At 34.6% G+C, this 27,912-nt stretch overlaps 1 protein-coding gene across 1 annotated transcript; it reads left to right on the top strand.

The window, feature by feature from the left end:
• Positions 1 to 409: 409 nt before the first annotated feature.
• Positions 410 to 26,758, top strand: SPO11 (SPO11 initiator of meiotic double strand breaks). The gene is made up of 11 exons (XM_087928963.1): positions 410 to 528; positions 5,451 to 5,564; positions 8,578 to 8,666; positions 9,868 to 9,934; positions 12,626 to 12,734; positions 13,557 to 13,643; positions 17,710 to 17,809; positions 19,987 to 20,024; positions 22,126 to 22,202; positions 24,111 to 24,222; positions 26,317 to 26,758. Exons 1-11 carry the CDS (start codon positions 410 to 412, stop codon positions 26,434 to 26,436), a joined length of 1,032 nt encoding a protein of 343 aa, XP_087785089.1. The 3' UTR covers positions 26,437 to 26,758.
• The last annotated feature ends 1,154 nt before the right edge of the window (positions 26,759 to 27,912 follow it).

Raw genomic sequence — 27,912 nt, 5'->3', positions numbered from 1 at the left:
AATAATAGAGACCTGAATATTGCAAATGCTAGGTAAATCAATCCCCTACAAAGAACAGGAGCCCCCCAAAGTCAACCCACAACAGCCATGGTTAATTCATGCCCTGCTGGGCACATCCGGGTAATATATGCACTAGTAACACTGGAGGCTTTTTTAAAAAAGATAATGGTAGCCAATTTGCTTCATCAGCCCTCAGAGTACAAACAGGTGTGTCCACACTGCAGCCCAGCAAGTAGACTAGGCCCGCCTTTACCATGATTTGATTGGTTGCCTGGCCGGCTCAGCCAAAAACTGACAGAAATTTAGGGGCAAATTAAAGCCAGGCTTTCTGTCTGAATCTGCTTTTTTCTATGGGTTGAGTGTAACACGTTCTTTCCTGTTTTTGTTTTTAATATTTGTTTGTTTCCTTATGGCTTATTCGACAGAGACAGACTGGTCTTTGTTCGCTTTATTGGATCGACACAAACTGGCCCTCAGAAAAACTTCAGCAAAACCCCATGTGGCCAGCCTCAGTTGTGAAATCTCTAGGTAATATCATCCTAATATAACCCGGATTATAATTTGAGTCTGTTATGTTAAGGAACCAAGAGAGAGGTGATCTCCTCATCAAAAGATGGTTGAACAGGCCAAGCGCTAATTGTTGCTGAAGCCCGTTCTCACTAGCATCCTGGTAACTTCCCATGGCTGCCTCCCAAAATAACCCACAAATGTCTGTCGCTCCAAGTAACAGACCATGTCAGACCTCACCAAAGGGGTTGACATTCTTCAGGGGCTACTTCAAAAAGATAGAGCAGGAACCCAAATTTCTGTTACCACATAATAGCAGGATTATAGGTAGTCCTCGTTTATTGATCACAATTGGGATTGGGAACATACTTGCTAAGTGTAACCGCAACTGTGCTTCACCTTACATCAACTTTGCTTTGCTTTACAGAGCTATGAATGCTGTAAATGAGAATTCATTTATAGTTATATTTCAAGAATTCATCTTATAGTTATATTTTCATCACTGTCTTAACTGTGAACAGTCGCCAAACCAGGATTACCTGTACTTGTTTTGAAGTAAGATAATTTAATGAGTTTAGTCTGATGAAAATGCATCAGCTAGTATGCACTATACTATACTTAGCTGCACAGAAATATTTTCACACTTTTGTAGCACACAAGAACATCCATGATTGGAAACAGGAAAAGCAGTGTTTATTACGCTGCTTCTAAAGCTTTTATTTGAAACACTTTAGCTTTAAAAAGCTCAATTTTTAGGCAGTTAAGATTTTTCTCTTGCCCAGTAAAATGTTAGTTTAACAACATTCCCTAAAAGTTATGCTGACTTTAAAAAATAGCTGATATTTAAATCAGTAAAAATCTGTTTCTGTTAAAATCTGGTTTTATGGAAGGTTGGAAACAACTTCCAACACAAATAATGGGTCAATCAGAAGTAACTGAGTTACTGCTTGGGATAAATACAAGCCTATCATTTGGCAAAAATAAATAAAAAATAGAATTAAGATAATAAAAATAAAAATAATAAATAATGAATAAAGAGGAAAAAAAAACACTCTCAAAAGCAGACTCAATAGATTGCTGGGTCTTTTACCGACATCAGTTTTCTATGTTTCTATTTTGTATTGGCTGCTTTATTATTGCTTCTGTTCAGGGGTGGGATTCAAATTTAACAACCAATTCTGTGGGTGTGGCTTAGGTGGTAGGAGTGGCATAGTGGTCATGTTATTGGCTGGGTGTGGCCAACTCAGTATCACTCACATCGAGGCACGCATCTCTTTGCCTGACTTCTCATGACTGTGGGGATGCCTCAACAGTCATAAGTGTGAAAAATGGTCATAAGTCACTTTTTTCAGTGCCATTGTAACTTTGAATGGTCACTCCACACAAGCAAAGTACCAGAAAAGGAGGGGGGGAAATCTCCAGAGACGTTCCTGAGACAGGAAGTCTAGTCCTGCCAAGAATGTAATAAGGGTTACTGGAGAGGCAGTTTCTGTAAGCAACACCAGAATGTTTCCTTCCTGCCTTCCTTACAGGATTAGGCCAGTAATTTCTTCTAACAACCGGTTCTCTGAACTGCTTAGAATGTTAACAACCAGTTCTAGCGAATAGGTGCGAACTGGTAGAATCCCACCCCTGCTTCTGTTTTGAAAATGTAAAGCTGCCTTGCATATTCTCAGTCTCATATATAAATGTCTAGTAAAGGCTGGAGGAAGAGAATGGAGAAAGGCTCTACGCCAAGGGTCTCCAACAGGGGTGGGATTCAACTGGTGTTACTACTGGTTTGGTGACTATGTTTTGTGTGCGCACATGTAAAAAACCCTTGAGCTGTGCTGCCTGGACAGCTAAAAAGTGCTGCGTGTGGGTGCGCAGCGTTTGAAAAGCCTCTTTTTTCCTGCTTTTTCAACGTCAGCTGCAGAAGTTGAAAAAGCAGGAAATAAAGGACAGGTAAGAGCCCAGGCGGGTGGGTGGGCGGGCCAAACAGCAGCAAACACAGAACCAGTTTGGTGTCTGCTGCTCTTCAGAGCTACCAGTTCTATAGAGTTGGGCAGAACTGGTAGCATCCCACCCCTGGTCTCCAACCTTGGCAACTTTAAGACTTGTGGACTTCAACTCCTAGAATTCTTCAGCCAGCAAGCTGAAGTTGAAGTACACAAGTCTTAAAGTTGCCAAGGTTGGAGAGCCCTGCATTATGCCCAATGCCATATGTGCAAGCTTTCCTGCTATTTATTGATTTCCAGTCCTTAGTACAGATCATTCTATAATTCATTTAGTGGCAGTCGAAGTTACAAGCACTGAAAAAAGTGATGTGACAATTTTTCACACTTATCACCATTGCAGCATGCCCATGGTTACGTGATCAAAATAGGGTTTCTTGGCAACTAGCTCGTATTTATGATGGTTGCAGTGTCCAGGGATGGTTGCATGTCGTTTTGTGACCTTCTGACAAGCAAAGACAACGGGGAATCCCGTTTTAATTAACAACTGTGTTACTATATTGATTCACTTAACAACTATGGTAAGAAAAGTCATAAAATGGGACAAAACTCACTTAACAAATGTCTCATTAAATTTGGGCTCCGTTGTGGTCATAATTCGAGGACTACCTATGCAATGTTTTTTGCTCTTAGGATCCCTTCCCATTTTTAAAAATTAGGGAGGACCCCAAAAGAACTTCTGTTTGTTTGGGTTATATTTATCATGATTACCCTAAAAATTAAAATTAATGCATTCATAAAATATTAATTGAATCATGTAAAAATAACAATATTAAACCTAGTAACTATAACATCAATATATACAAGAATATACAATGCAAAGAGTGGCATTGTTTTAATTTTTAAAAATATCTTCAATATCTAGTAAATGATTTTGCTTTTAGGTATCACCAACAAATGAATAATAAGCTGACCAGATTCACCTTGTAGGAGAGATGGGTGGCATAAAAATTTAATAAATAAAAAAAATAAATGAAAAAATTGAAATATGGATTTCTAGTTGAAATGTAGCTTGCATTGCTACTTTCATTAGCATTATTCACTGTGACATCTGTAATAAACAATGATTGGCTAATTTTTCAGCCTATATTAATTGTACACAAGCAGCTCTAATGCTTTGAATTATCCTTTTTGTACATACAAACACAAATCATTTGAAAGTTTGCATTCCACAAATGAAATTGGAAACGTTATTGTTTTCTAATTTAAGGAATTTGTCATCTGATATAATTGCCATGAACAATTTAGTATTTCTAACTTTAATTTGAAATAATAAATCCTAACACACAATTGCTGAAACAAACACACTACAAGAGATTAATTCTGCATCTTTTAAAATTTCTATTGTGAAATAATGTATTAGGGGTATTTCTATTTCTGTTGCCAAAAGAAAAGAAACTATACTCATGCTGTGACTTGTTCGAAATGAGCTGACAGGCTTTATCCTTGTGTGATACACTGTTGTTCCTTGCCGTTCAACAGTTTAAATTTGTCTTTAATTACTGCTGAGGTGGGTTTTTTTCTTTTTAACTTGGCATGTTTGGCCAGTCATATAACTTTTTATTGAGGGTTACTTCATTTTTAAGCAGCGAGAGCTAAAACGTAGGAAGGAACTTATGCAATTTCTTTGAATGAGTATGTCATTCAAATCTTTCTCTTCCCATATTTAAAATGCTCTCAAACTTTGCTGGCTCCAAAAATCTTAACCCTGCACATGAAACCTGGATCTACCATCTTGGCCTCATTACTTATTTACACATTTCTAAAGATTAAATAGAAATCTATCTGGTTAAATGATTTGATTTACAAAGAACAATAATATTGTTTAATATACATGGATCATTATTACAACTGTAAGTACTGTAAGAAGTGAAATAATTTAGAAAAAGGAATGGCTAATCAATAATACCAGGGTTGTCCATTTCCCATTAACTCAATTTTATTCTGAAACATTTAAGTCTAAAACATGAGCAATAAAAAGTAGAGAAAGATATCCCTAATCTTTTTGAATAACAAATATTAGTCCTCTTAACAATACCTGTAGAATCATATTTAAAAAGCACTCAAAAGTAGCAGTAAAAAAATGCTAAATGTTGAAACTCTTTTACCATTCATTACATCATTGAGTTCCCATCTAAGAAAGTACCATATTCGGATTTCAACCAAATGTAAGCAGTATTACATTTAATACATAATTTTAGTTAGGAAATTAACGGTTCATATTATGTGTCAAAAGAGACTTTTGATTTGTGTGTGTGTGTATGTGTATGTGAACTGCGGTAAAAAATCCTAATCATCATCTTCATTCAAATGGGAAAGACTATCGATCTTTCATCTATCTATCTTCTATCTATTCCATCAAAATACACACACACACACACACACACACACAAGTATGTAGAGAGAGAAAGCAGTACTAATATACTTACTTCAGTCCATGATATATTTCGCCTCCCCCTGCCACACACACACAATGTTGTTATCCAGCCAAAACCTTTATATAATTAAAAACCACAGGCATTCATTCAAAGTGTCAGATCAAAAGGTTAATGTGCTATGGTAGAGAGGAAGTACTTATATTATATCCTTGAACTTTTATTTTAAGTTTACAGCATTTAAAAACAAGTTAAGTCAAACTCTGGCCAAAGCTAATATTACATCATATGATTGAAAAACATTAATCATAGTTGTTTTAAATCAGTTGATCCAAATATTTGGCTTGATGAAAAAAATCTTGTGAGTATTGGCTAGAAATGCACTTCTTAAGGCAGAATCTTGAACATATGAACCTATTTCTACTACTGGAAGCAAGACAAAGCACTATAAAATGTTTCTAGAATCTTCAGAAATCTAAAAAAAATAGTTAGAAGGCAATAAGGAAAAATATTTTGGGAAACCTGGAAAATGATATACAATCCATATGAAATTATATCTTATAACATCTTTCAGCTCCGAGGTACTGAGATCAATAGAAAATGTTATTGAAGATGTTATCATGAGTTTGTCCAAAAATAAAGCACCTATTCTTATCTTAAGAAACAGATCTGACTGGGGAAATATACAGTAAGTAAACCATGCTTGTGCAAATATTATAGGTAAAATATTATATATATATCTTATTAAATCTGTAACCTGTGATTTAAATTGCAAATGCCAAAGATAACATTATGAACACTTTTGGTTAACAACATACATTCTGAAGCATTAGACTCAAGCAATTCTATAGTCTGAACCAGAATCTAATTTTGTACCTATTCATGATCAACAAGGCTTTTGTTTATTTCTGATTTACCTGCAGCATATTTAAAAATCTCACTAAAATAGTTTTTCCATTGAAATTCTGATGCTCTGCAGTAATTGTGAACAGGTATCCTTCCCTTTAGCTCCACCCCAAATCCTCACTGCAGGACTTATGCTGACACTTTAAGGAATTTCCTTTCCCAGCAGGAGCTGTTCAGTTTATGAACAGAACTGTGGGTTTGACAGATACCTGTGTAAGGTGAGGATAAGAGATTTTTGAAACTTCAGAACCTTGTGTAATTTGGAGTGGGATTGATCAAATTCTACTTTTTGCATGCTTAAATGATCCACTGAATGGAGTTTATCCTAGCCAGCTGATTGATGTTCTCAGGAGAAGAGGTAAAGCATGGAAGTGTGATTATTAACACTAGTAACCTCCTTGTTACTAGTGACATGACATGGAAACAAATCAGCTGCCAATTAAGTGCTCACTATTCAGGAAATTAAACAGTGATTCGAACTGTTAGCTTAATATGGAAGCTGATTGAGATGGTTGACAAAAAAGAGAAAAAGACAAATAACAAAAATCTAGAAAATCAAATAATTGTCAAATAAATAGTGTGGAATTTCCATAGTAGAGATTACAGATTATAGGCAAGTCACTATAATAGAAATGTTCCTGAATCTCATAAATAGAGATTTAAAAATATAGAACTGTTAATAATTGTATTTTTATTATCTATTTTTTCTTAAAATGTTTTAAGAACTATGAATGCACTAGAAATCAAGATTAATGATACTAGTGAAGAATTTATTCTATATTTTCACTTCATTTATTATGCAGCTACATAATAGGTTTTTCGATTTTATAGTTCAGAAATTTGAAATTGACTTAAACGGTATTACATTTGGTAACATGAAAATTATTGTTACTATTTTTCAATTTTACATTCTTCAGTTTTAGTCTACGAAAATTTGGGAGGGACCACATTGATGATAGAGCAAAAATGTTACATTCAGAAATTTTCAGGAACAACAGCATAACCAAAAGCTACATGATAGATTAAACACAGCAACTCTAGCTCAATCTATAACTAAAGGTTTGGCTAACATGTTTTGTTGGAGTTAATTTAATCTGGGTTTGTGAACTTTAGAATAGGAAATGTTGGATTCTATGTTCACCTTGAGTACTATAATAAGGGCTGGACTACTTAATTTGAGACCAAAGTTTAAACACAAAGAAAATAAGTAAAAAGTAACCCATTTCTGAGTTTAGATTCACCTGACAATAAAGCAAACCAAAACAATTTTATATATAATGTTATTACCTAATCATGTTAGCTAATCACATTCTTTCTAAATATAAGGAAAACTGAAAATTGACTGTAATTTGTATCAAATTTAAATGACAAAGAGTTTTCTGTGCAACTACTGAAGTAAAATGAAATTAGACAAGATGACTAACTTACTCTGGATCCATTTCAGTACCTTGAGAAGTCACAAGTTTTTTAAAGGCTAGAAGATTTATTATGATTTTATAATGTAGTGTCTTCTGCCACCTTAAGGATATAAAAAGTAATGACTTTGAATAGCGAAATGCAGCTTCAATGATTGTTTTCTAATACCATAATAATCAAATATTGGTATAATTACATTATACAGTACTTTGGGAATATGTTCAGTGGATTTAAAAGAAAACATTTATCCAACTAAAAAGAGAATATATGAGCTCTCAAATTAAAGAAGCTAGGGTTACAAATGCAGTGGTCTTATTTATAAATAAGCACAGCTCAGGCATTTGAATAATCAAAGAATGGAGAAAGCATAAGGAGATGTATCATAAATCTATTCTGTCCATTCTGTTTCTCTTATTAGACAGGGAAGGCTTGCAGGTAAACTGGACTCTAATTCATCTGAATGCAGAAAATAAACTGTCCGTGTGTGTGTTTGTGTGTGTGTGTGTGTGTGTGCGTGTTTCTAATAGACTTATATAAGTATCAACCTTTTTTTAACCCAGTGCATTTTGTATAAATGAGTCCCATATTTCATTATACTTATGCATACAAAGTCTATGTCTATAGGCAATCTGCTCATAAATAACAGATATAATTAAGATTTCAATTTATTAAATAAATGGGAGTGTACAAAATGTGTTTCATTCTGGACTTTAAAAATGTTTCAGCCCCTTTTGTGTAGGTAATGGTAACTGCCTCTTTCCACCAAGGTCATCTTCTTTGTCCCTACATTTATGAATCCTGTTGAATTTTAGAGGAAAATTTGAATGTTTGAAATTTGGAGGTTTTCTCTGAGGTGAGCAGTTTGACTGAGGCCTTAGTCACTTCCTGGAATACTGGTAGTGGATTATACTGTCCCTAGAAGCCTTTCCCTTTGTATCTCTCTGTATTATATGATAGTACTGTGCATTTCCCTAAACACCCATTATATACTCCCTGGGTGTGGTCCTGGGGTGCATCTTGTGAATGCACCCCAGGACTGAAGCACCAGCTTAGACATCTGGAGCTCCATTGGAGGAAGACAAAGAACCAGACTGGTTTTAATGATTCAAAGCCCATATTGAGAATTAACTTGAAATGGTAAATACAGTGAAACTTCAATGCTTCCCAACCCTTAGTGCAGCTACGGATAGCCATCTAGTGGCCTGAAAATATTAGGCTCAACTGTGGTCATAAATTGAGGATTACCTGTACATTTTATCTTTTTCCCTAATCTTTAGTGTTAAAAATATTCTTGACTTTTATGCGCTACCAATCCTGATGAATAAAATATCAGATTATTAGTTCTTCTTTAAAATTCCTGATTTGGTTTTCAAAACTAGTTTTACAGAAGCTGTAGGTTTCCAGATGATATCTAATTGTACCACACAACAAATAAGAAGTGACAGTCCTAAATCAGCAACAAAGTTTGGTAAGTTAAAGAAACTCAGCAATATATTGATTTATTTTGTTCAAAAACATTTTATTCCAATCCAAATAATGCACAAATGGATGGATCGTATCATTTAATTGGGGTCTACTTTTGTCCTCTTTGCTTCAGGATAAATTGTACAACAGTTTGTTTTGACTTGAAGCATAAACCTTGCTTCATAAAATCCAAAGTTTTATAGGTCTATTTAGGAAGAATAATATAGAAATAAGCAAGTTGCTAAAATATCTTTGGGTTGAAGCTTCCTGGATCTACATAATAAGCTAATCCTCCTGTAATTTTGCATGCATTCTTGTTACTTTTCCCTCTGCATAGTCGTGTAATTATGGCATTGTTCTTATTGATAAGCAGAGATGTAGTCATTGCATATATTTTAAAGAAATCATAAGCCATACCAAAATGAATCCATCTCCATATTTTAATGCATTTTCCATTATACCATCTACATATGAAGCCTTAACATTCTTCAATTCAACATTCTACACTCTTTTATATCATTCCCGCTATTCCTATTCTCTTCATGCCACCTAGTTCTTTTTTTTTCTTCTGGATCACATTTATTCAGAATATCCTATTTAAAAAAAATGTATTCCATTATCACCATTCACTGGAAGATAACTTAGAGTTATTACCAACCTATGGGTTCCTTTGCAGTATTTCCAACCTATACCTCTAAATAACCCCAATTACCTCAGTTCATATTTCCTGACATCTTTTAGCTCTTTTATTCAATTAAATCTTCGAAAACCTTCACTTCTCTGCATGTATTCAACAATTATACTCTATATTATCAGATCACTTTCTTCAGATTGATTATATACTTTCCCTTTCTCTTAGTTCCACCAACACACACTATAAGTATTTTTCTCTCAGTTCATTTCATTTATTAATTCATGCTCTTTACCATTTAAGCCTTTTTATTCCAAGCTGGAATTTTTCTATGCTATGGTTGTTACCAGGTAAGTGAATAAATATTGATCTCCATTGTCTGTTATGGTTTTCATCAACTGAGGTGTTGACATAAAGCCTTACTGTCAGATAAGGTTTAGACTAGGTTGTCAGATCTTTGGAAATAGTGCTGACAGTAACAGAAATAAATTGTCTGCCAAGCACTTAAAGGTAAAATACAAGGGATGCAAATGTTTCAGGTGGCAACTGCATGAGGTTTTGCTTTATGTTTCAGCTTTGTGTCTTAAAATATTATCTATAATCTACAAGATGGTTCAGACAAACACGTATGCAACAAAAAGGTAATAATCATATAAATGTATTTGTAAGGTTAAAATAAACATATACAGTTGTGCTTAAAAGTTAGTGAATCCATTTGAATTTTCAATATTTCTGCATAAATTTGGCCTAAAATGTGATCTGTTCTCCAGACAAATTCTAACACTAGTTAAAGAGAACCCAATAAAACAAATGAGTCGAAAGCTTTATATTTCCTAATTTATTTATTAAGGAAAATGATCCAAGCTACATATTTCTGTGTTTATCTTTATTCACTTTATCTTTGTGACAACTAGCGAGGATCAAGTCTGGGAAATCTTCTCAAGTTACATTTCTGCCTTTTATAGAAATATTGTCTTAGCAGCAGGGATGGGATTCTACCAGTTCGCACCTATTCACTAGAACTGGTTGTTAACATTCTAAGCAGTTCAGAGAACCGGCTGTTAGAAGAAATTACTGGCCTAATCCTGTAAGGAAGGCAGGAAGGAAACATTCTGGTGTTGCTTACAGAAACTGCCTTGCCGTTAACCCTTATTACATTCTTGGCAGGACTAGACGTCCAGTCTCAGGAACTTCCCTGAAGTTTTTTTTCCCCTCCTTTTCTGGTACTTTGCTTGTGTGGAGTGACCATTTAAAGTTACAATGGCATTAAAAAAAAGTGACTTATGACCATTTTTCACACTTATGACTGTTGCAGCATCCCCACAGTGATGAGAGGCCAGGCGAGGAGATGTGTGTCTCGATGTGAGTGAAATTGAGTTCTAGCCAATAACATGACCACCAAGCAATGCCCACCCAGTCACATGACCACCAAGCCACGTCCACCAAAAGCCACGCCCACAGAACCAGTTGTTAAAATTTTTGAATCCCACCCCTGCTTAGTAGTGATTCTTCTTCAGAGTTATCCCTACTGCCAATTATAATTTCATAGAAACAACTTCAAGAGAGGTATCAAATGATATCTGCATTTTAACAACATCATACAAAATTATTTAATACTTATGTTAGATATCATGGCAAAAAATATATAACTATATCATTAGTATGCTGGCATATGATGTATATGTCATCATTTTGATGCTGTGGCTGTGGCTTGTAACAGACACCTATGATGTGACTCTTACCCTGTGAGCTTATTGTGCAACAGTGAATTAATTTCATAACAGCTCATTTGCATTGTACAAACATAGCCTCTGTGGTAGCATTTCTATTGTGACCTTCTTCACTACCATGATATTATTTGAAATATTGAGGCAGTGAAGTTATTCATTGAAACATAAAATCTAGTTCACCCTTCTAAAATATTTTTGAAAGTAATTCTACCAAATATATTATATATGAGATTACCTAATTAGCCTACAAGACTGCTGTGTTTTTATGATGCCAGAGTAGCTGTTTCAAGTTTCAGATAAATTAATATGGCTGATCAAATTTGGTCATTTAATGATATACCAATAACGGAATGAAAGGAATCATTTATTCTCTAAACAGATCCAAACTTTAGAGATGCCACAAGAGCAGTCTAGTAAGTTAGCACACATTAACAATAATATTTATTATATTAAAGTTTTTCTCTAAGCATCTCAATTCAGGATTCATCGTTTTCAATGCCACTTCCCAAGCTTTTGTCCTTTTTTATGGTAAAACAGACTGGAAGAGAATGTTACCAGCCCATTTTTTAGAATAATCATGTTTATACTTATACATATTATCAAATGCATGCTTGACAAAATAACAGCAACAACAACAACAACAACAATAATAATAATTTAACAACTTGGTCCACGGCACACCTGACATAACAATAGTTGAAAAGAAAAAGGGTTGGTTCATTGACATTGCAATACCTGGTGATGCACAAATTGAAGACACCCAGCAAGAAAAAATCACAAAGTGTCAGGACTTACAAATTGAAGTTTAGAGACTTTGGAAAAAGAAATTGTGTGTTATCCCAATTGTGATTGGAGCCCTTGGAGCAATACCTAAAGTGCTACCTCGCTATTTGGAAATTCTGAATTTATCAGACTTGAATACCCTGATTCTACAAAAAAACCACCCTACTTGGAACAACTTATATCCTCCGACGCTACCGTAACAGTTTCTAAGTCCTTGGTTAGGACTCGAGCTGTTGAGCTACCAATCAGCCCCAAAGGCTGTGAATCTCACTAGAGATATAATAATAATAATAATAATAATAATAATAATAATAATAATAATAATAATAATATGTCAGGCATGCATTTGATAATATATATAAGCATAAACATGTTTATTCTAAAAAATGGGCTGGTTACATTCTCTTCCAGTCTGTTTTACTATTTATTACTATTGTTATTGATATTGTTACTGTTGTTATTATTATTATTATTATTATTATTATTATTTTAATGGTTTCAATATTTTGTTCCTCATGTTAGATCAACAAACTCTGACAACTTGTAAAAATCATTGTTGAAAAATTCTGCATAAGAATAGTCCTGAACACTGCCTTGGGGGTTTTCCCTAAATTTTCACTTATTGTAGGTTCCATTTAGAAGAGACCAAACATAAGATTCAAGGAAGATGACAGAATGGGGACAGGATGATGTCCACTGGCAATACTTACGGGATGCCCTTTACTAAATATTAATGAGTACTACGTATTTTTCTAAGTAGCATTGAAATCTCTTGAGACTATCTTTATTTTGCTTTAAAACAACATTTTATTCTCACAGAGATATCTTTTACACCGATACAGTACTTTTTGGTAATCAGAGGGTTGTGGACAATATTATAAATGACATTTCCTGTATGCTCAAGATACCCAGAAGGACTCTACATATTGTTAAGTATTAAATGTCTCTTACACGATCTAATAATAATTTAGTACATTTGGGGAGGGGGGAGGTAGAAAATAACATTTTTATTAATTTCTGACAATAGTAAGCACAGATAGGCATGACAAAATAAAAATAGAAAACTCATATCTATATCTAATGAATAGATTTGTTGGCAGGTGCAAATCATAGAAAGGAGAATAAAGTGTATATTTGTGTATATGGGATAGTCTTTTGTCATTTCCTTTCTCTAATGACACTCAAGAAGCAAACTATTCAGTATAGCCAAAAGAAAACAAAATAATTCTTATTTGCTCTTTCTGTGACTGCTGACTTACACTATAATCTACCTTGAAAAAGAAACATTTCAGTGTATTGTTTCAGTACTGTAGTGTAAAAGGGAAATACCATCCTCCTATGCTCTAGCAAGACTATCATGCCCAGAAAATTTCCTGAGCTTTCCCCATTAGCCAAACAAAAAATGCAGTTGGATAGTTTTGAGGGATCAGTTATTAAAGAACTTATACATTGTCTAGGGAAAGGTTTGGAGGATAGTGGTCAAATTTCTAAAAATGTCAAATTGGTATGGAAATAAGTCATGCTATTTATGAACATGAGGAAGTAGTTGCCTAAGACAATATTAAGTTCAGCCAATCCAAGAACTGATAAAATTTCCTGTGACTACAGTAATTTATAACACTATCACATCACTTGTGTTCGCATAGGATTAACATTTTTTCCAAGCTAGCCTATAAATAATGATTAAATATATTATTATCCTGATAACTATGTAATTACTATCTGAAGTTACTTTTTTTTTTCTTTGCAGCTCTCCACTAGCAAAGGGTGCATTGCTGGTGATCTTAGTTATATTGAGGAGGATGGTACAAAAGTAAATTGTACTTGTAGTACCACAGTATGTATACTGCATTATTATTTCCCAATTTTATATAAGGTGCTCTATACTAGTTGAAGTACATAGATGACATATTTTTGCTCAATGCATTATGAGGCCTTGTAATTTTTTATTCAGGAGCAACATTTCCCACTTCAGTTCTTTTAAAAAAAATGACAAAAATGTTTTGGTTGTTTTGCAAAATTACAAAAAAATGTTCTTCTTTCATAATTGCTGCTAAACTCTGGATCGCAAACACATAGTGTTACACTGTAGATAGTTTACAATTATTTTGATGGAATTATCATTCCATCAAAAACAGAATTAGTGCAATCTGCATAATAATTTTCAATCTGACTTCAACATGACAATCTGCAATAGCATTAGGTATAATATGTTTAAATCGCTAGAGAAAAAATTAACATTGAATCATCCCAAATTTAGAGAAATTAAGCACTCAAATATTTCATGGCATTACTGTATATATTCAGAAACAGAATAATTATTTATATTCATTAGGTTTCTAATATGATAATCCAATTATTGGGGCTTGGGTATAATTTTACTGAACTGAATATCTGAACTTTCTCAACTTGCACCTAACTAATGCACATTGTAGAAAAATCTTTTTCTGCACATGATATAGTCTTCACTTTACCTCTGAGTTGTGAATGTTACGTGGATTTTACTAACAAAATACTAGAGAGGGTTGCTTTTTTTGCTCCAATGGATTTTATTTAGTCTAATAAACCCCCAGTTCATAGAATATTTCTAGTGTATGGATCCCATCACACTATAAGATAATGACTCTTGAAGGATGATTAGAATTATTGTGTTAATATATAAAATCATAACACTTACAAAGTAATGAACAATTACTATAGTTAATTATTTTGGAAAAGACTTTTAGACATTTACTTTTGCTTTTTATTTCATTATTAAATAAAAAGAATTATTTTTCTCAGTTTCTAAAACAATTTGATGTCTGTTCTTTCAGACACCTGTACCATCTAATGTAGAAGGAATAAGAAGTATCCTTTAAGCAAAATGTATAGATTAAAGAAAGTAAAAAACAAAATGAATACTTGAATAAAACATTTACTAAAGATTCCATATAAAGTGGCATCGCTGATGCTAATATTGTTCACATTATAGTAATAGAAAATTATATAATATCCAATACTTTATGTAGTGCAATTTAATTCCAGTATATTTTCTTGAATCCTTTAACATTACAGATTTAATTACAGATGCAAAATTTATCCTAATTATAGAAAAAGATGCAACTTTTCAGAGATTGTTAGATGACAACTTCTGCTGTAAAATGTCCCCAAGTATAATAATTACGGTACAAGTTTACATTTTTCTAAGCAAATCCAAACATTCCCAAATAAAATTAATTGTCCAGATTCATTTCAATTGTATTTAGGTCTGGTTTCAGAAGAGAAACTGCATTGGTCATACTATGTGGTGGGCTATTACCAGTATAATCTGAAAGCATAATCCTGTTAAAATTCTCCTGTATTCATTTCAGCAATTTTCAATGCTATCAATTATGCCCTTCTTGTAAAGACTTTGTTTAACATTTTATATTGATTCTACTGATAGCTAGATTATTTTTGAGAAAATGGTGCTAAGGTGTTTGTGCTCAACCACAATGACATTTGTGCTCTGGGACTATGTGGAAGATTTCATGTTATTTTCCATGCCATGTGAAACTGGTAACTGAAGTAATTCAGATGTTAAGAATGCAATGGCCCCGGCATGGTGATTGTAGGCTGATCTGTTCTATTCCTGGGGTACAATGGAGGGATTATCCTATCATCCCAAGATGACAACATGGTCATCACCAAAAATCATCACCAAAGAATAATGTAAGCAGTATTGTTAAGCCAAATCTGATTTACCTAGTAGGAAGGAGCAATAATCAAAAAGAAAAGAATCCAGGTAAATCTCAACAACTCTGGGTTTCCAAGTAAGGAGAGGTAAGATAGGAAATTGGAAGTGTTATTTCCAACCATTTGCTTGGTGAACCATTTATTTATGGTCAAACCACACAAGCCCAGCTAGATGATTAACTAATAACGGGTGCCCATTACTCCCCGAAAGCCAAGGTTTCAGCCTCATATTTACACAGCTTTCACACAGTGGCACTGACACTCTTGGACTGAAGACTTATAGTTCTTCTCATACTCTGCGGAAGTAATAAAAAAAGGTTCTAAGGCTAAAATAGCAGGAGCCAAATCTTCCTAGAGTCTTGTCACCTTTCTTTCTTTCATCTTCTGAAGACTTAGCTACAGACAGTAATATATCATCTGAATCATTGGAAATCTTAATCTGTGTTTGATTGTGGGACTGTACTGACAGATAGCTGATGAGTTAAAGCTCAGGCTAGTTAAAGTAGAAGCTTGGTGGTTTGCCTATCCAGGAAAATGTTGCACAATCTACAGTATATCGGCAATGCCACATGGCTCTAAGGGTCAAGTGCTGGCTTAGAAGGGGTTGAAGATTTATCTTTGTCATTAAGGCACAATATCTTTCCTACTTAACCGAGATTTCTCTGGCTTCATTAGTTCCAACAACAATGCATTGTTGGATAGCAGAGAGCTTTATATAGTGGAAAGAATGCATGGAAAGAGAGTGTAAGAGAGTTAGGAGTGTAACTGAAGGTATTCTTGAGGCTGCTGCTTCTTGTATGAAAGAAAATAAAGATAAGCTTTATTTAGAAAATAATTCAGTGATAGGAAAGCCTTAGTTATTTTATCTACAGATAAGAGTTCATAGTGTGAGCTTACATCATGCAAAAAGAGTGGCCCAGTACCTGATCAGAGTGTCTGATCAAAGTGAAAAGAAAAAGAGAGAGGAAAGAGAGAGGGAAAAAAAAAGAAAGTGATGAAATTCCTGAGAATGCTAATTTAATAAAAAGGATATGTGTTACCATGTAGTTGTGCAAACTGGGTCTTTTAAGAGAAGGAATGGAGATAAAAATACAAAGGCCGCCCGATGACTGTCCCTGCATCTATTGTCCATAGTGACCAGTGATGGGATTCAAAAATTTTTTACTACCAGTTCCCTGGGCGTGGCTTGGTTGGCATGGCAGGGGACAGATACTGTAAAATCTCCATTCCCTCTCCATTCCTAGGGGAAGGTTACTGAAAAATCCCCATTCCCTCCCGACTCCAGGGGAAGGATCTGTAAAATCTCCTTCCCTCCCCACTCCAGGGGAAGGTTACTGCAAAACCTCCATCCCCACCCCACTAACCTGTTTTCCAGCTACATTCTCCTGTGCAGGCCAACAAAAGAAGACCCAGCTAATCAGCTGGGACTCGAGAGGCAAAGAATAGATGGGGGCGGGGCCAGTCAGAGGTGGTATTTGCTGGTTTTCTGAACTACTCAAACTTTCTGCTATTGGTTCTCCAGAACTGGTCAGAACCTGCTGAATACCACCTCTGGACCAGTAGGTTTATAGGTAAAGAAAGCTAGTGCACACAGAGCAGAATTCCAGCTTTCATTGTGAAATGAAATTCCAGCTTTCATTGTGAAATGTGCTCTGAATCCAGACCTTTGGTTGATATAAAATATGTGGGAAGAATTACTGACACTATCTCTACTCAGGGGTGTGAATAGAGCACTGTGGGGACCAAGCAAACCTTTCAGATGGGTGATCACCTCATCATTACACAGTGAGATCTTCTTGGCATTTACCCAAATGTATTTTGAGACACTGGAAATTGCAAGTCTTTTAAATTGTGATATCTGCCTGATTTGTATCTAAAAGCAGGTTTACCCTTTGGGTTTTTTTTTCTTCAATTCCTTTAATGATCATTGTATGTTATGCCCTAATTCCCAGTTTTCACCAATCTTTTTAATATAGCTTTTAAATATTAATTTTAAGGGTGTAGATTTTATTGTCTTTATATTAATGTTTCATCCATTTAATGTGAACAATTGTAAAACATAATTATACTCATTGGAAGCTGAATTTACAATTCTGTAATAAAGCATTTTGTTGAGTAGAAGAAAAAACGTGTCTAAACATATATTAAAAAATGTATCATTGTTATAAATATGGTAATTATTTCTTCAGGGAAAAGGTGTACCAGATATCAATACAAGACTACTAGTCAGAAAATTATGGGATACTTGTCATGTACCAATCTTTGCTCTCATGGATGCTGACCCACACGGTAAATATGGGGATTCTCTACTATTTATACCATATGTCTGGCAATGTAGATATGATGATGGGCACTTTCTGTCTGAGCATAGAGAAAGAATTCTTTTTCTGTTTCTCTCCCAATGCTGCCCTGTCTGAAAAGGGATAGATTTCAGCCTTCGTCTTCCCTTTCTTTTAGGGATAACAGATTGTGGTGGGGAAAATCCAAATCATCCATAGATGGCAGTAAACATTTAGAATAAACCTTTTGCTCCAGTGATCAGCCCATTTTTCTACATTCAGATTCAGTAACCACACTCTAAAAAATTTTAACACACTGGTATATATTACATACAGACATAAATAGCCATCACACTAAAACTCCTTTTTTACGACCCTGTAATCTATTTCATTTCAAAGGAAGTATGCTATGCAAAAAAGAATAAGAAACAGTAATAAAAAAAATGAAGGCTCTAACTAAGAGAAAGAAAATATAGATCAAAGTAATTTATATAAACGTATATCATTTGCTATTCTTTTCCATGTCTTTGCCCTCTGGCCTGGGGATCCAGTAATGCAGATGTGGAATCTGTACATTGGTTATATTGTTAGGGAAACTGACTGCACTCTTCCACAAATTATGTTTTATGGTTATAATGGTTTTATTTAGCATTCAACACTAATCCATTCATGACCTTTCCTCTTCTGACCACAGATACTTATTTCCATTGTATTCAATTTATATTATGTTTCTCCTGACATACTCTTATATAACAACATAAGCAAAAGTATATACACTTTTTACAAGCCATTTGGGTATTTAAAAAAACAAACTTTCATTTGTTGCTACAAACGACTTACTGCCCACTAACTTTCTATCAGTATTTGACATCTTAAAATTTAAACATTTTACCGTGATAGACAAATGCATCTCCTTTCTCTAATCAAATCCTTTCTTTCCTGTCAAACACAACTGTCTGGTTTACTGTTACTTTAATTTTCAGATCTTTAATTTTCAGTTCTTGTTGAATGTTGTGTAGATCATACAATCCACTTAACATTCATTGCAAACCATCCAAGTTTTCAGGCAATAAAACTTATCTTCTGAATCAGTGGCTTTTGCAGAAGAGCCAAAGAGGCATAGTGTTGTGATCTAAGCCCTGCTCTTTTTGTATATGGGGAAGAAACTGATCTATGTACAAGCCAGGTGTGGGGAGGGGCTTGGATTGCAGTACTGTACTTGCTATCTGATCTGCATACAAAAAATGCACACATTCACATCGCCAACTACCATTCCTCGAAAATCACCAAAATAATTCCTTATACATTCAGTAATTTTAAAAGAAAAGGGAACATCACGCATCCATATCTTCTGTCACATTCAGATATGAGCTATTTGCTAAGCATTTAATTCTCACACATGCTGTATACTCTTTTTACCCTCTTTAGCAATGGACTTCAACTGCATATTCATGCAAAACGTTTTTGATTAATTGATTTGATTTGTATTTCACCTTTTCTATAGGAACTAATTCAAGCTTCTTGACTATCATATACTATCTCTAAATTAACAAAGATATAATGTTTTATTACATTAGTATATTTCTCACTGATTTCCTGAAGAACAGAAATCTGGTTTCTATGCCCTTTGCAAAAAGTGCACTACACTTCTCAGATTTTGCAAATTATTTTGCTGTTTGCTTAACATTTTTTTTTTCATCCAGTCTTTTTTCCTTTGTCATTTTACCTGTCAATTTTTTCATATTTCCCATTATTCAACATAGTTATGTTGCATTTTGGAATGAACTTTTCATTCTGCTTCAATCAGCCAGTTTATTTACAGTTTATTCTGTTGGAAGATTAATCCATCTACTAATACTGTTTCATACAAAACTCTTTTTCTCTTCCTCCAGACATTCTACTACATTCTATTTTCTTCACTTTCTTTCACTTCTTTTTTCTTCTTTGTCTATTTTTCTTCCAATAATCTCTCTTGACACTACGAAGATGGTAATATGTGCACACATAATGCAAGGTGAAAAATACGTTCATTATTTCTGTCTGGCATTGTTACTGATTAGGAACTTCAAAACTCTGTGTCTTCTCTAGGACATCTGTGTTATGCATATACTTAATATTAATTCATTCCTTTGGATTCATTGCTAAAACGTTGTAAAAAAACTCCTGGAAAATATTGTTTCTGTACAGGTATTGAAATAATGAGTATCTACAAATATGGATCTGTGGTAAGTTTTTATTAAATTTAAACTTATATTATTTCACAGTGAATGAAATGTAACAGCTTGTGCGTATGCACACACATACACACATACTTTATCTCTTTCTCATATTTTGGCTTGGAATTAAAAGGTTGTTTTGAAACCAAACTTTTCATATCTTTTAAATGATCAGGAAAGGTAGATTGGGATTGGTCACACAATTAGAACATCAATTCAAATATTGAGGATTCAGGCAGATAAAAACGTCAAAAATATACTGACAGTTCATTCAGAGCAAGAGAGTATCCTTCTGGGCATTAACAATAATCAGTGGTAACATGGAAGTCAGGAGAAACTCCAAATCAGACTACAGAAATATTTAACCTACAGAACCACAAGATCCCTAGAGAGACAAATCAAGGGGACACTTGTGCCTTGTTGACAAGTATCTGCCTGTGCTTTCAGGGGGGGAAGAGAGAGGTTGAGTTGCATGTCATACTTTAACAGTTATGTTTGAAGAATAAAAAGGGTAAAAGAATTTTAAAAGAACAGGCTGAGATATAATGAGAATGTCAAGCCTGCATGAATCGCAAGACAAAATTAGACTGAAAAACTGATGGACTAAAGATGATAAAAGTATTTTAAAAAGCTTTAGCTGGTTAAAATTGTATCACGACAACACCTATGTCTTAAAATAAGAAGGAAAGCATGCAAAAAATCACACAGATTTATGGTACTTCAAAAAAAAATGCACATATCCTATGTGTCATTAATATTTTATTATTTACTTATTAGATTACAGAATACCATGCTCATACTCAGAAGCTAAAAATGGCATACATTATATTCCTTTCTCCTATTTTCCCCTCAACACTTCTGGGTTGGAGATTGGACTGAGACAGTCATTGGCCCAGAGTCTAAAGTATACAAAAGGGTAGATAGAAAGACCTGAGTGTCGAACACTTCAATTATAGTACCACCCAATCTTCTCTATTCTGAGAAGAGAATAAATATAAAAAGTGTTCACTCACAACATGAACCACTTTTGTTATTAAATTTTCAGTGAAGAACGCTTTTAGGGCATATTTATATTAGTAATTCAACAGAGGTATAGCTCAATTTTTATTTCACTCCCAGTCTGTGAGATAAATGTCATTCTATCCCAAATCCTTCCAATGCTTTTTTTTTTTAAAAAAATCAAGCATAAGGTTAGCTATGGCACACCAATGTACTGTATGGGAAAATGCTTCACTCCCTCTTCCCTTCTGTAAAGAATAACAAGTTGAGCCACCAATATAGAATACCCAACCATATGTTTGCTGCAGCATTGTATGCTTATGGCACTGGCAGCATTTAAAAATACCTAGGCTTGAGATGGAAGGTATTTCTTCAACAGCCTTTCCTCTTAACTGTATTTACTTACTTGATAACCAGATATCTCTCATACATCTGATGTGGTATAAAAGCAGTTCATCAAAACCTTGCAGAGAGAGAAACAAATAAACACACTCCCACATGTTGCCTCAGCCTGCAAATGCTCACTTTGCACCTAGTTCCCTAGAGAATTAGACTCCATTGCATACTGTAACCTTTGTTGTTCTCCCCTTTGGCTAATTTAACTGCTTTTTGACACATAAAGAAGTGGGGCTTTTTTTTTTAATCATGCTTTCTGTTTTGCTTAGGTCTAATATAGAATACATTAATTCAAAAATGGATGTAACCCATAATTTTTATACTCCTGCTGAAATTTTACAAGAGCTGATTCAAATAATGCAGCACAAAAGAGAACTTGATTCTCTCATTATCTAATTAATTAGCAGTGCCACAATTTGGAGAATAAAAATAATAAATTTCCAAGTAAACGATTCCAGCAACATGGATAGGACTCAGTTACACTAGCCGTGAGGGCACAATTGGAAGAACTAAAGGACCAGATTGGGGACTGATCCTCATGGAGACTATCTATCTATTTGGATGCTAAGTGTCAACAATGACATGATGGCAGATAACCAGTCAATCAAAGTAGATATGGCTACAACGATATTAATCATTAAAAGCCTTGTTTTATTAAGTTTCAGTCTACTAAAAACAGACATATTGAGCAAAAAATTGTGATTTCATATTTCAGTCTATGTCGTTTGAAGCCCATCGCCTCACAGTTCCAGCTGTAAGATGGCTTGGCCTCCTTCCATCTGACGTTTATCGGTTAGTTTACTTTTAATTTTTTAAAAAAGCAAAGTTCATTTTTTTCTTAATAGTTAGAAGAGTTCTATTGTTTTTTTCTGCACAATTTTACAAGGGAGAAGGCTGCCGGATAATTAGAATTAGAATAGAATAAAGCTGGAAGGGACTTGGGAGGTCTTCTAGTCCAGCCCCTGCTCAAGCAGGAGAACCTACCTTTTCAGACAATTGACTGTCTAGTCGCTTCTTAAAAACCTTCAGTGATGGAGCGCCCATGATTTCTGAAGACCCTAATACATGTAAGGGTATTGCATGACTAGAACTTTGACTTATTTACAATTTTTCATTCAGTTGTGGCACACCAAACTATGTCTATTCCATGATTTAATAAGTATAGGTAGTCTAGACTTACAACAGTTCATTTAGTGACTATTTCAAGTTATAATGGCACTGAAAAAGTGACTGATAACAGTTTTTCACACTCACACCAGCCTCCCCATGGTCACATGATCAAAACTCAGACGCTTGGCAACTGATTCATATTTATGATGGTTGCAGTGTCCCAAAGTCATGTGATTACCTTTTGTGACCTTCCGACAAGCAAAGTCAATAGGGAAGCCATATTCACCTAACAACTGTGTTACAAACTTAACAATTGCAGTGATTCATTTGACAGCTGTGGTAAGGAAGATCATAAAATGGGGCAAAACTCACTTAACAACTGTTTCACTTAGCAACAGAAATTTGGGGTTCAGTCAAGGACTACCTGTATAAATGTAGAAATAAACAGTAAATATATACCAATTTAATTTCAGAATTTCAAGTCCCATGCTTACAATATATATTCTGATCTATTAGGGATTTCTGCCAGAATTTCCAAGTCTCTTCCAAATAACATGAAATACTGATCCATAGAACATAGAATAGAATTGGAAGGGACATTGGAGGTCTTCTAGACCAGCCCCCTGCTCAAGTAGGAGAACCTATACTGTTTCAGATAAGTGAGTCTCTTTTCAAAAGCCTTCAGTGATGGAGCACCCACAACTTCTGAAGGCAAGCTGTTCCATTGGTTGATTGTTTGCACCATTAGGAAATTCCTTCTTAGTTCTAGGTTCTCTTCTTGATTAGTTTCCAACCATTGTCTTGCCTTCTGGTGCTTTGGAAAATAGGTTGACCCTCTCATTTTTGTAAGAACCCCTCAAATATTGGAATAGTGCTATCAACTCATTTCCAAATCTATTTTTGCCCAAACCTTGAATATTTAGCTCAAATAGCAGGCTTTCAATTAGTATCTATATTTCAGACTGTAAAAATGAATTATTTAAAGAATAATCATACAATTTAGAAAAAACAAAAATTTGCTATTTGGGCACTATGTTCATGTAAGAATATAGATATGCTGTATCTTAATTTCATAGAATGTGCATTGCTGCATGCTAAATCTCTATTGGAGATATGATGGGAGGACTTTCTCTGCCCACTTTGATTTAAATTTTAAACATACTCCCTCTATATAACAGTATTATATACAATTTTATCACATCTAGGTTTTCAGTAGCACTAGTAGCTCTATCTCAATGCCTGGATGAGAGAAAAAATGTGTAGCAAAAGACAGCACCAGTTTCTAAGAGTCTTAGAGCAGATATGAAGCATCCTAAACTATCATCCTCCGTCATTCCTTTCCCTGTAGCAAAATGACAAAACAGGCAAGCACTTAATGACATGTGGCAAGGAAACATATTAAGTATGTTAGTGTTCCAATTATATGATGAGCCACTTCATGGTCCTTAAAATGTGCAAAGCCTTTAGTTGAACATTAATATTTGATGGCATTAATATTACTGGACCTTTACTTCAGTTTCATACTATTATTTATGAAAAAAAATCTTTAATTGTAAAAATAAGCACAGACTAATCAAACTGTTTTTTTAGATTGAATGTTCCTATGAGTGCACTAATTCCACTAACTAAAGAAGATCAGAGTAAGCTAACTGCTTTACAGGCAAGACCATATATTGCTCATGAGTCAGCTTGGAAAAAAGAAGTACGTATAGATCATAATAAATTCTGTATTTTGTATTATAAGCAGTTTGGGAAGATTCATTTATATTCTGTTGGTAGAGTTCTAATATATGAGATAACTACAAGTCCCCTCTTTAACTTGAGAATGACTAATTAAATAACTCCACATGAGCCTTCTTCACATCTTCAGCCCATAGCTGATGTTAACGGACTGGTTGCTCTTAGCCAAATTTTAATGAGTGTTTTTTTCAACATTTCCTGGCAAAAGCTTAGAAGATACGTTGCATTTGACAGAGATGAAGTAATTATATAATAATTTGCCCATCATCTATTGGCTACTTGACTGTGCTGTAATCTCCTGGGTCATTTGTTTTGTAGTGATTACAGGACCCAGGAGATTACAGCACAAGATCCAGGATATCTCCACAAGAAAACTCACAAGGCCACCACACAGCCCATTATACCAACATCAACTCCATCAACCAATCAAGAGTCTGGCAGACAAGACACACATAAAGACTGAACTATGCACCCTGACTAAAGTACTGACAGCTAACGGCTTCCACAAAAGCAAAAGCACCAGCTTGATCCACAAAAACACATAATGGAGACCTAGAAGATGAACATGAGACATAATGGAGACCTAGAAGATGAACAGACATATGGAACAGCTGTCCTGCCCTACATAAGCGGTACTACAGAAAAAAATCAGTAAGATACTACACAGGCATCACATCAAGACTGCCTTCAAAACAGACAGAAAAATAGCAGCCATCCTAAGAAAACCCAAAGATAAAATTGACCTGGAAAAACAAGGCATATATGAAGTCTCTTGTGCATCATGCCCTGCCACATACATTGGACAGACCAATAGAAGAATAAGCACCCGCCTGGATGAACACAAAAATGCAGTAAAAAAGCTGGAACACACTTCCTCACTAGTCCAACACATGAAAACAACAGGTCACAGCATCAACTTCAATGGCACCAAAAGTAGCCACTATAGAAAACCCCAGCCACAGAATTATCAGAGAAGCCATAGAGATTGAAAAAAGACCTGAAAGCATGAACAGAAGAGATGATTCCATCAGACTGTCAATTATTTGGAAGCCTGCACTCACAAACAAAAAAATCTCCACACCACAAGCCAGGCAAAAACCTGGGCACAAACAGATCCCCCCTGATACCTCCAGCTCAAACACACCCCAACCAGGCACCCAGATGAAACCTAGCTTCCTAACAAATGATAGCCATCCATTTACTCAGAGCCAAGCTGCACTAAAAGCCTCCAATACAGGAACACAATGTTGCCAGCCAATCAAGACACAAAAAAAGCCACAAAACAGACAGAAGATATTAGAAACACCAATCAAGCAGAACACAGCAAACTCCAAGACCAATAAACACAGAGCAAGACTCCCAACCAATCAGGATGAAGAAAAAACCATTCTGGCACAGCAGTAGGCTAGCCCCAAATTTAAAACCGAAACAACTGTAAAAGTCTGACTCACAGACGAACACAATACAGAAGCCTGATGATGGCACATAAGATTCTGCTGAAACGTTGCTACAACTTTAAAAGCACAACTATAATGACGTGGGAAAATACCCGAACAAAGCTGAATACCATATATATATATATATGTATGTATGTATGTATGTATGTATGTATATATATATATGTATATATAGAGAGGCGGGGGAGCACCTTGGCCTAAACAGCTTTGAACTGGAGGACTTTACAGATTCTAATCTAGAAGAGAACATCAGAAAGTTGTCTTGTCACAGTTGAGGCTTAAATGCCTACCTAAAAAGGCAAAGAACATTGGCATTTCGTAGCTGCCTACGTGCTAAAGGAAATGTCTGAGATGTATAGGCTTGGCTTGTCCTGACAATGCACTGAATTTAAAAGATGTAAATGAGGCACAATATTGTAGCAAAATTACCTTTTTGCTACAAATAACCTCCGTTTGTCTGTATTTATGTATTTTGATTTTGTATTTTTACATTTTATATTTGTAATGTGGAACACATGGCATAAAATGCTTGTCTTTTGAATTATGAATCTATATCAATGTTGATTGAATTGCTAATTTCCAATGCTTTTCTTTTACAGTTAGATATTATGGAAACATCTAAAATGAAGGCTGAAATTCAGGCTCTGACTTCATTTTCAACAGATTATCTTTCCAGGATATATTTGCCAAACAAGTTGCAATTCGGTGGATGGATATGAATATCAAGATACATTTTAAAGATTTTTAATGACTATTTTGAAGAAATATAAAAGAAAAAAATAAAAAGATATAAGAGAAATATAAGAGAACAAAAGAGAAGGTATAGATATTCCTAGTGGACTCCAATTTATTTCAGAGGTGTTAAGGCAGTTCATACAAAATTTTCAGTTATGTAAAATACTTTCTATGTGAATTAGTATTTCTCTTTTTTTGTTTTTGATAGGAAGAAAGATTTCTGATCTAACATTAATTTTCATATTTTATAACTGCTTGTTTTAAAGAAAATATATAGATGACAAAAGGATGTCAATATTGTCTCACAAATGCTTTATCAATTTACTAGTTAATTAAAAGAACTTCATGATGTGCTAAGTTTAAAAATATGATATAAAGTTATAATAAAACGAGTAAGAAAATCTTTGCTATCATTATTTACACATTTTAAATAAGCCAAAGAATCAGGTTTTTTAAAATAGTTTACATCTTAATGAAATCAAACATGAATGAAAAATTGTTAAGGATTTCCCCTTTTTTGTAAAGTGTGTAAATTTGCACATGGTCTTAATTTAAATGTTTTGAATACAGTCTTCTTCTAAAAGGCAAGAAACAGTTACATATAGACACACCCAAAATTTCTGTTATGTGAAATGTTTGTGAAATGAATTTACCCAATTTTACCACTTTTCTTGCCACAGTTGTTAAGTGAATCACTGCAACTGATAACTTGGTAACACGGTTAAGTGAATTTCGCTTCCCTGTTTATTTTGCTTGTCAAAAGGTTGCAAAAGGTGATCACATGATCTTGGGAAACACCAACGGTCATAAGCATGAGACAGTTGCTAAGCATCTGAATTTTGATCACATCGTGGGGATGCTACAAAGGTTGTAAGTGTGAAAAATGGTCATAGGTCACTTTTTTCAATGCCTATGTAACTTTGAAAGGTCACTAAATGAACTGTTGTAAGTCGAGGACTACCTGTAGGTGAGTAATATGTCTTTTGACAATACTGAAGAAAACCATCACACCAAAAATATTGGTTCCAAGTAAGAAACAGCATTCAGTATATATTCTGTCCTCAATACTCACTAATGCAACTCATAAACAATTTTCTATCAGAGAAAAACACGGGTAAAAGATCCATTAACACACATCAGATGCAATCCTCTATGGAGATTCTCATTCATCCAGGTCATGGTTGTCTGAAAGGTGTTTTTCAAGAGGCAGCTGGGCTTTCTGTTTTTTTCTTTGAAGACATTTTGCTTCTCATCCAAGAAGCTTCTGCTCTGACTGAAGAAACCTCCTAGTGACCTCAATTATTCTCTAAGAAGAATGCAAATGATCAGCTGCCTACAAGGAGTATAAATCCTCTCCCATTCCCCACCATCCAAGTCAGAGCTGAAGAAGCTTCTTGGATGAGAAGCAAAACGTCTTCAAAGAAAAACACCTTTGGGATTTATGTGGAATCATTAGCATT

This window comes from Pseudonaja textilis, chromosome 3 (genome assembly GCF_049901715.1).
Source record: "Pseudonaja textilis isolate UNSWEBS1 chromosome 3, rPseTex1.2, whole genome shotgun sequence".
In the NCBI taxonomy this organism is placed as follows: Eukaryota; Metazoa; Chordata; class Lepidosauria; order Squamata; family Elapidae; genus Pseudonaja; species Pseudonaja textilis.
Note: the sequence above shows the minus strand (reverse complement) of the source record. Positions and strands in the feature narration are given on the sequence as shown.